A 10875-nucleotide genomic window follows, 5' to 3' on the forward strand; every position below is an offset into this window, starting at 1 on the left:
TCATTAAGAGCGACTGCATGAGGGCTCTGTGTTTATCCCAAGGGCCCTCCCTCCACGTCCCAGCCAAACTTTCCTCGCAGCACAGGCTTCTTATTCAGCTTTGTTTGGACAAAGAAAGATAAACCACTGTTTTGTGTTGCCCTCCCCCCGTCATTTATACATCAGCTGTATTTAGTATGGCATTCTCCACTCCTCGTAGGAAAAAGAGAAAACATAATTTGAGAAATAATTATTTTTGACCACACTGAGTTGTTGACTGTGTAAGCTGTTAGGATGAAGTTAAAATAGAACGTAATTATAAATCATTGCTAAGGAAAGGACATTTAATTGTGTCCTTGTATGACTGCAGTTGCTGTACACAACTAATGCTCCTATTGCAGGCACAGAAATAACTGGCTCACTCAGCCATACAGAAAGGAAGACATAAAAGGAAACCAAAGCCCCAACGAGAATAAACCACTGGAAAGTTTTATGTCAACAAAGCTGAGTTTAAATTAAGTAACATCAATTCAGTATTCTGACTGTAAATGAATCAGAACATTAAAGCATGTTTTGAAGGGAATGCTTGTGATGAAACTTCTGTGACTGGATCCTGCACTAAGGGAAACTAACAGGAAAGTTCCTACTGGTTTCTCCTGTGCAGCATCAAACCCACATGGCAGAGTTACCTCTCTTTAATGCTACTCAGTAGACATAGATTCTGAAAATGAGAACAGCAGCAGAATTGGTAGGAACACACCAAATAAGTGACTTACCAGTTACAACACAGTGGCAAATACAGCACCAATCCATGATGTTGCATATGAGTGATGGACTAAAATTAATACTCTACAAAGATTTTCCATTCTTGTGTTTACCAACTTTCCGAGCGCTGCCTTTGCAACTGAAGTCCCTTTTGGTATTGCTTTTTCTGCTCTGACTCAGTGGCAAAAGTCAAAAACAAAACGAGGAAAGGAAGCCCAACCAACCGAAGCCCACCAGGCCCAAACTGAAGTGCATTTCTGTACTGCCTGAAGGGGTAGGAGATAAGTCAAGAGTCACTCTGCTTTAAATGAACCAAAACATAGCAGAACTATTCTCCAGTAGGAGGAAATGAGGAAATAAACGACATGTTCAGCAGCCACAATATATCCCTGCTGAATAAGAAGAGAGAATTCATTTACCCAGTAATTTTACAATGATGATAACAAATTAAAACTGTGGGCAGACAGTGGAGAGCCACGAAGATATACAACCCACAGCCAGGATCAGTCAAATGAAAGGGAACTTTTCACATTGTCAGATTCTGAGTAATTAGTGCTGTCATTAGAGGCACAATTCCAGCTTTAAGCAATTTTGAGTAATTAATGTTCCTTTATTTTGCCTAGAAGCCCTGACTTCAGCATTCTCTGAAGACGGGATCCTTCTAGCTGGGGCTACACAATGCAGATTAGCCCAATGAGAAGACGATCAGAGCAGGCAGATGAAGATGCAGTTTGTCAGACATGCACAATGTTACTTCTCGCCTCGGACTCAATTTTTATTAACACAGCAGCCATGGCTTGGAAGCCCAAACATGGTTTTGTCCTGTCTGCAGCCATAAGACTGCCTAGGCTACAAACATCTGAAAACCCTACATGACCAAAGGATGGAACAAAGTGAATGAAGCGATGGGATGTGTATGCCTGCACAGCTCTGAGTGCAATTACATACCCCATAATTTAAAATACAACACTTAAAATACGTCATGGAGGAAACCCTGATAAATATAATCATCAAGCAATGTAAATGTCTAGATTAAAATCCTAAGATGAGCAGGAAGCAGAAGCTGGCCCTGGGGCCAACATATCGAAGAGACAGAGTTTGATGGCCAGAGATCATCAGTGAGGATCCATGCTTTTGTATGACTGACAAATCAAAGGGTGTAATTCTCAAATATCTAAGTGAGAACAACTCTTCTCTTCACCCCTTAGAAATTCGCTCTCCCTTCTCATGGAGAGAAAAGATCAGTTTCTGCTTGGGCTAACAACAGGTCTTCGACTGAGAACCTCATCTTCAAGAAGCCCAAATCTTACGTTATTTGTTACCAGTAATATATTTCACACTTCTAAAGATTTGTAATAACCTGTGACTGTGAAGGCTGTCAAATCCACTCAAATGCTTCTTACTGAAAAATTAGGCCAGCATATCCATAGATTCTCTCCTCCTTCATCCATCCACATTAAAGCAGTAATTCCCAAAGACAGCCACTCTTCTAAAACATGCATTTGATAAAGCTGTTGGTAATACAGTATGAACAATATTTGCAGAAAGATTAAAGAATCAGGTCAAGAACACAGTCTGAATGCAAGTGTTATTAAATAATAAGCCAATAATGCAACTTTTGAGTGATTGATGCCTTCGGTTTTTACTTGAAAGCCCCCTTTTAGCACACTCATAAGAGACAAATGCCCCACGTCAAAGCAAATGAACGCAAATTTACTCTTCTGGACACCAACTACAGAGCAAAATGAAAAGGCAGCATTGGCACGCAGCACTCAAAGTGTTGCTGTGCAGCACTTCTCATCACAGGGAGAGTTTGGGTACAATCAGATGATTTCCCTACATATGGTCAAAAGATCTGAGCTGTTCCCATCTGCACATTATCTGAACATCTAAACAATTGCTGCAAAGCATTGGAAACCTTTGAAATATACAAGGAAAACTAACAAAGCTGATGGTATCTCCAGATTACCGCGTGAAGTACTAATAAGCAACTGTGTTATACAACCCGGGCTCAACAGACTGAAAGTGATGTTTCCCAAATCCAAATGACACACTTCTGAAGCTGAAAGTGATAGACTACAGCTGGCTGAGCAAGCACTGCACTGTATGCTAATGCTACAAGCTGCCATTGTAAAGGAACCTCCAGGCTTTTTGTTGGCTGCTCTGCTCTTGTTAAGAACTGCAAAGCTCTTCTTATTTAACAGTAATTAGATGGAGAGTTGGAGAAAACCTAACAAGAAAGAGAGATGTATTTTTCTAAAGATACGCAGTGAGATTACTTTTAATCAATGTAGCACGTCCATGGACCGTATATGGTGTTCTCTTTTGACTTCATCACCTCAAAACATGATAAATATTTGTAGCTGAAAACACGAGTACAAATTCAGAATATGGAGTATTCAGATTCATTATGAAAATATGTCTTGACAACGAATTTGAAGTGTCTGCACGTGATATTCAATGCCTGTCTCCACCAGACAAGCACCAAGACACAGAACCACTCTCAAGACAGCAGCTGCAGAACTTGGCGTATGCGCTCACACCTCTCCATCACGGCTGGGTCTTCTGCATCCGATCCATCCAATTCCTGCATAAGAGCTTCAGCTTTCTGCACAGTTGTGTCTCGTGCACTGCCCTTAAGGCCCTGCAGATAGTCCAGTAAAATGGTGAAATACTCATCTGGAACCTGTAAAACAAAAAGACATGGAATTAAAAAATACCTGCTTTGTTTTCTTCTCTTTCAATGTTCATCCACAGTCGTGTCAAAGCATTACCTGAAAGGCAGTTATGGGATTTGCACATCCTTTTGCATTTGCTGATGCCCACCTCCAAATGGAAGAGTTTCTTGCTGATGCTCAAACTGCTGGGAAGGACAGACTGCAGTGATAGAACTGTCGTGGGCTCAGATAGGCAAAGCATCTGAGGGGAAATGCTGAGCAGATGTGGAATTGATGATCAGCAAATGCAAACACTGCCTGAGAGAGAGCTCCAGCCTGTGAGGGCTGATGGAAGGGAAAAAACATACTAGCCAGATCCTAGCTTTGGAAACACGTATGCAAACCTTACCAAATTCAGGAGAATGGCATGAATTGTCCAAGGAAAGAATTCTGCTGGCAGCATCCTCTCTCCTACCCAAAACCATTTGTTTGCTATGATGAGTTACCACCCAGCAGCGCACAACAGATTCCGACTTTGACAGAATGCTTACACAAAGGAATTGCACTTAATTTGAAAAACTTTGGACATATGGAAATAATTTTTAAATCACGCTGACTAAAACTGATACACTCCTTTAACACATCAGACATCAAAAGCAGCTTAGTTATCTGCAGTCGCCTTACCCCCATTTTACTTCCTTTCTAATTAACCAGTAAAAGATTGAATTTTAGCTTGCCTGGTACAACGTACAACTCCATTAAGTAACCCTGGCAATAACCTAGCAAGGACTTCTGATGATTCTGCAGTATTTCAAACCAACTTATGGCCAACAGCGTTGGGTGAACAGATCTATTTGAAGCATATCTTAACCTCATACTGTGTATCTGTGGAGCTGTTTGGAGCCAATAAGAGAATATTATTGCTGTGAATCAGGAGATGTGACACTGACCTCACCCTGCAAATATGTCTCTTTGTTTGACTTTACACATACAACATTGTAAGGCGTACTCAGCGTGAGCAAAGCTAAACACATACGTAAGTATTTAAAGGCCTGGAGTCACTGCACGAGGGCTGCTCCAATCCTGTGGAGTATCAACATTGCAGAGAAGACAGAGCTTCAACAGATGCTTAATTTACAGCTTATTTCTCCAGCAACATTTGGCAGAACAACTGTGATCACTAAAACTTCTATCGCTCTCAAAGAAGAGGAAGAAAAAAAACACTCCAATGATGCCTTAATCAATTGTGGATATTACAGAGCAGTAAATCAGAGGTGCAGCCTGCACTCCGCTTCGAAACTCATACCCTGTGGAAAACCTTTATGGACTGCACACAAACACTCCCATGCTAAAGAAACAGTACAGACTAAAAAAATGCTGAGATACAAATGGTGTCAGCATGATACCTTCAGCACAGATAGCAGCACCAGGTGTTTAAAGCTCAGTCACATTTCTGTGTTCCACCTTAGCCAAATTAGCTGCATAATTTATGCCCCTGTGCTCAGACCTCGTGGCACAGTCACAGCTCACCGTGTGCAGTCGCAGTTAGTTGGATTGTTTTGGGGGGTTGCAATGTCAGGGCCTCTCAGTGAGGCTTTAGGAGCACTGCCTGTCTCTGAGCTCAGCTGTTGGGAGGCCTGAAATTGGGTACTGAGATGGACTGCCATGGCTCCGGCAAGTGAAGTGATGCCCACAGGATCTTACTATTGTCACTGTGGTTGTTTTAAACCATTTTCCCTTTTGCTTGTTTCTTCTTCCCTCTTGCAAACCTGCTTTTTGCTGAGCTGGCTTTTCTCATCACCTTCTGCAGGAGCTCCACAGCCCCAGGGATGTGCAGCCCAGAGGCTGAGCACAATCGATGTGGTTCTTTCTGAAAATGCTGTGCCAAAGGACAACAATCAACAGATGCTGCAGCATTCATTCAATACAGGATCCCAAAGAAGTGCACACACTGTAGGTACGCAGGCCGGGGCTCCGAAGCCTCCAGCTGACAGCAGATGGATTTTTAAGGCACTTGAAAAAATTGTAAATGACTAGAAAGCCTCACTTTATTTCTTACAGAAAGAAGAGTATCAGTACGGGCAACTTAATTTACCTCTTGGCATGGCTTTTCAGTAAGAATACAACTGACACCAAGAGATCAAAGACACGGCTTAGGAAGGAAGTCTCCTTTGGTATTTTAGCCATGCTCAGATATCCACCGGATTTTATTCTATAATGGACAGGAAATCAGATTCGGGTATAAAAACACAGGCAAAAGCAGCCCTGCCCCATCCTGACGATGAAAAAGACTTCATACATGCTCAGTCATGAGCACTCGAGTGGCTCTGCTCGCTGTACTGAATCTAAATGCAGATGTTAATCGTTATCTGTAGCTCGTATACAATGCATCTTTGATTATTAAACAGTACAAAATATGTGAGTATAAATAAATCATCACGCTTTCATCACATGAAAAAAAAAGCCCAACAAAACTAGAAAGGAGTTTTCATTTCAGCGTCACAGAATGCGGGGTGAAGCTGTGTTTTGATCTGTAACACAACCACTGCTTACCGTTAATTATTTCCCAGTGCATTGCAACACCAACCCCAAAGCAAACAGGTAAAAGAGCAAAAACGTCCTTCTGCCTGTAAAGCAGTTTCTAAGCAGAGTTAAAGAGCACACGCTGACTACTAAAGGTGGATAAACACTTTTAACAGCACAGCTTAAAAACAAAAGGCAATGCAAACCACCCAGATACCTGTTATCAAACACGTACTTGGCAACCCATTACACTGTGTGAACATTTGTTGCTTTCACAAAGCTCTGGTTTTAATTATATGGTTCTCTGAAAGTATTTTTAATCATAAAAGTAACACCTCCTGCCAGGTGGTTGGTGCAATCTGAGTCAGGAAGGTGGTGATGTTTAAGTGTGTAAGTGCACACACGCAGTCAGCGACACCTGACTGAATGCCAATGGAATGAATCAATAAGGAGCTGCTGTGCAAGCAGTGAGATATGTGCTCAGTTACAGCACAAGAGCATCAGCTGAAGTGCTCCGCTCTGCACTGCAATGCTCAGATGCTGATTGGAAGTTACATAGATGTTGTTTTTCAAGTCATGAAATGAATGGATTTGGGTAATGATGAAAGGCTGGCTTCTGGTTATGCCTTATGCTTTTTACAATCAACATAAGGTTTCACTTCTATTTTAATGAGAAAGCTATTTTAGCATCTTGGCAGTGTGTCCGTACACCTTATATGCAGCAGAGATATCTGAAGCAATCCACGAGCCATGGCTTAGAGTCACAGAATCACCAAGGTTGGAAAAGACCTCTAAGGTCATCCCCTCCAACCATCCACCTCTCACCAACACTGCCCACTAAAGCACATCCCTCAGTACATCTTACAGCACCAGGGGTTCCGCAGTCAGAAAGTCAAATGAAGGACATGTTCAAATTAACTCTCATTAAGTTTCAGGTTTACACAAAGTGCCATTCCCCTCTGTCTGACATGCTTAAGTCAAGTAGTGTCCAGAACAACCACTCCAAAACAGGAAGATAAAGAGCAAGCGATTCCAATGGCTAAGAGTTTTAGTTAAGAGGATTGCAATGGATTCATAAATTATTAAAAAATATTAGAAAAGCACACAGCTAATGCTAGTAACTTTTGATTAATAAATAATAGCTACAATTAACATATAAAACTTCGTAACATCATCATTCTGAGAACATCTGATAATACAAACCTTCTCTTTCTCATACATGTGTGAGAGCAGCCAGGTCTGCCTTGTCTTCTGAAACTTCCATTCCTTTGGGTTTTCAGACCAGCTGCAATAAATTAAAGACAAAGAAAAAAAAGCTTAAAATACGGCGTGATCGAAACATTTATTGTTCATACGGTACTTCCTATAGGTGTTCTAAGTAGCTTTGCATGCATGACACTGTGCTGATGCATAACGTTGTGTTGATGGGATGTTAGTGCGTGTTTTTCTACAAGTGGCAAAACAAGGCTAGATGGCTTTTGTGCAAGAAGTGAAAAGCTCATAGGAAGAGATCATGGCCAAGAGAGAGACCACGGCCAAGAATGTGGAGTATTTCCATCAGAAAGCACTGATTCCTTAGGTCAGAAATGAAGGCCCTCCTCTTGGAGCTATGAGCGGCCGCTGCCCTCATGTGACACACAACCACTGCCAGCCCAGACCCACAGCCACAGCTCTGCAGGGCTCAGCATACGGGGATGCAGGGAGTGCCGTGAGCCCAGCATGGCCGAACTGCTGAGCGCTGCTGGGTGCAGAGAATGCATTCTGCAGAGGCATATGCTGCAAGGCTTTGGTCTGCATAACGGTGCGAGCACAGTGCTGAAGGTTACAGGACAGAAAGCGCTTTGCTCCTCGCCCTCCCCAGGAATTCAGATTTCATTATTAGCCCCAACCATCAGCCTGCATCCATGCTGCTGAAAGTAAGCACGGGAAACAAATGATTCCCATCTTTAAGTGTTCTTTGTTTCACAATCGGATTTCTAATACGTAAAATTTCAGCTGGGTTAAAATGGCAATTCTATGTAGAACATCTATGCAGATGCAACATTCTATGTAGCTTTTAAAACTGGTGTATTCTGCTTCAGGTGAAGAAAGAGGCGCTTGGTTCATAAAGAAATGAGCAAACCAGCAAATCCCACTAGAAAACAAACACTGATTTCAAAGCACATGCCTGAAAATTAGCACCTTAACATGTACACCATTTGTTAATGCACTGAAATATCACTTAAAGATCCAGCAGAAAGCACACGGGGAAAACACAGAAAGTTTTCCACTTGATTTTTCTCTAAGGGAAGATAAGTCCCCAGAGGGAAGCTTGCAAGATGTCTTTAATGCTTCAGTTTGTTTTACACAGCGACAGAGAGCACAGAATCAATTGAAAAGCCAGCTGGGTATGAGAATTAGCATTGTTTAAACACTGTCAAGTCTAATAAAGCAGAAGAGCCCTCATATTCGGGGAATGCTGCACCAGCGAATGCATTGTTCAGCCCATTCAATGAGACAGAAAAAAACAAGACCACGAGTCTGGGAGCCTCCACGGAACCTCCCTGCCCCCTCCAAGTGCTTTCCTGTCTCAGAAATTCAGCTTAATGAAAAACTGGCAACAGCTCATTAGGGTAATCATGAGCTAAATTCAATAAAAAACCCTGTTCCCAAAATACAAGGTATATCATCAGACAAACGACAGCAAACCAAACAAGGACAGACATAACATCAACAACTACAGCATAAGATATTTTACAGGATCAGAATCAATTCCACAAATGAAGCACGGTAACAGTTTACGTTACAACCTTTGCAAGGTGGCAAGAGCAAGCTGAATGTCAGACCTGCCTGCAAAGCAGCCCCTCTTCTAAGGACAGCCTTTGTACAAGGCACCGTACTCCTGTGATTGACATTGGCTGGTTAAATACACTGCCTAACACTCCAAGTATTTCATCCTCTGCTGATTTTATGTTCCTATCCCTTACGCTACCACCAGAGTGCTAACAGGCACTAGCTTGAAAAACACAGCCTCATTTCACTAATCTCCTATAAAGCTATTTGATGTTACAGTATCTTTATTACCTACTTTATAAACAACTGGGACTTACAAATGAGTGCACTGTAAGGTTAATTGCTCTTATTAGCCCATTACTGAAACCATATGCTCTCTTCCACGCGTTGAGGCAGCCATCACGCTGCTGCACCCACAGCCACTTCCACTCCAGTGAATGCTCTTGTATAACACAAGTTTCACCCAGTCTTCTGGAAAGGCTTCTCTCCGATAATTAATGATATAACCATGACAATTAACATAAACAAATAGTTTAACATAATCAACCACAGAAACGATGCCCATCACGGCACCAGAGGCTCCCAAACCACCTCCCCCGGTTTGCGCTTTGCCCAGCTGGGATCAAAGGCTAAAAGAACATGGGAAGAAGTTGCATTTCCCTTAACAGATGATAGAAGTGTTCACGTTTTCTCAGACCGCCATCAGCTTTATAACTGTTTCTCTTTCTTTGGCTTCACCAGCTCCTCTCCCCTGTCCCAGGAACACGGCCCTTCTCCTGACCTGCTGCCCCATCAAACTGCAGCCAAAACACGCACCGCAATGGATGATAACCAAGACAAATAATGTGGCAGTTGCTCCCTGTAATTGGACCTCCCACAGTTATAAAAGTGTTCCACTGATTCCTATGACCACAATGGCCTTTTCCCTATTCCTGTGACAGCTTTAAAACCGATGCACAGTGCCACTTGGTGACAACGCGAGCAGGATCTCTCTTTATCAGAATGACATAATTAGTGCTTTTTTAGAAGTGCTCAACTTCTAAACTAAAGATCTTGGAGCTTCGTAATGCAGGAGAGGTCTCTTTTTGCTGTTCGTATGCAGATAAGCTTTCCTGACACATTACAGCAGCGGGAAAGGATTTTCCCTGGAGTGATTAAATATACAGAGTTAAGACCAACCGCATCATAGAAAAAATGCTTCTTAGAGACAATCACAATGCCTCTCACAGCTTTGAATTCATTTGGTGGCCTTTAGATGTATCTAAGTCCAGATCTAATATAAGCTACAGAATTGGACAGAAAATAGACGTGTTTAAAACATGTATTTTCCCAGTGTGCCTGGGGCTAATTTCCAATATATTGTACCAACACTAATTGCCTTCTTTACACAGTTAATGTTTGAATCTTTCTTATGAGCTTCAGCTCATTGAAAAAACACATCAGCTGACTTTAGTTAAAGAGAGCTCTCGTGTTTGTGCAAACAATCGTCCTAAATGGCTTTGAAATTGAAGATACAGAGGATATGAATCAAAAGAAGCAAGTTTCCAAAAGAGCTTTACATCTCAGGTTTTGTTTTTTAGCATCAGGGTCTCGTGTAGAAGAGCTGCCCAAGATTCCCATTGGTCTATTATACAAATGAGTTCTAGCCTATGCATTAAAAGCACACGATTGCATTGGGCCTTTCCAGCCTCTCACTGCAGATGCAATCTGCCTTTAAAATGCTTAATCCCATCCCTTTCAACACTGTGACAGAAAAAGGAAAAAGGGCATGTCTGAGTCCTGGCAGCTAAGCAGGAGCACACAAGACAGCTGGCAGCACACAGGGCAGAGCACTCCATGGGATGCTGTAGGACAGAAAGGGAAGGGAAAGCAGTCAGATTGGTTCCAGAAAAACAGTAAGAGAAAAAAACATTATTGTTACCAATTGAACTCAGGAAGACAACAATGCCTCTGCTTAGGGTGCTGGCCAGGACAAAACACTCGGAAGCTGCTCCAGCACTTATATAATCTCCTGTGCGTAGAAAAGTACTGCTTGAGAATCATCCATTTTACTCATTCGACTGAAAATATCATTGGGTCGGAGACAAGTGTCCAGGAATCAATAAGGAAAGACAGACACACGACTACCAATAACCATCAGACAGCAGGAGAACACAAACACAAAGGACACTCATCTATG

At 42.1% G+C, this 10875-nt stretch overlaps 1 protein-coding gene across 1 annotated transcript in view; it reads right to left on the minus strand.

Annotated features, from left to right (window-relative positions):
- Positions 1-2229: 2229 nt before the first annotated feature.
- The window catches only part of C7orf50 (C7orf50 homolog), a 95136-nt gene continuing 86490 nt past the window's right edge, over positions 2230-10875 (minus strand). The window contains exons 4-6 of the mRNA XM_040647834.2: positions 10618-10707; positions 7128-7209; positions 2230-3430 (exon numbers count right to left, since the gene is read on the minus strand). Coding sequence (XP_040503768.1) covers positions 3248-3430; positions 7128-7209; positions 10618-10707 — 355 coding nt within the window. The 3' untranslated portion in view covers positions 2230-3247. The remainder of the gene's footprint in view (positions 3431-7127; positions 7210-10617; positions 10708-10875) is intronic.

This window comes from Gallus gallus, chromosome 14 (assembly GCF_016699485.2).
Source record: "Gallus gallus isolate bGalGal1 chromosome 14, bGalGal1.mat.broiler.GRCg7b, whole genome shotgun sequence".
Lineage (NCBI taxonomy): Eukaryota > Metazoa > Chordata > Aves > Galliformes > Phasianidae > Gallus > Gallus gallus.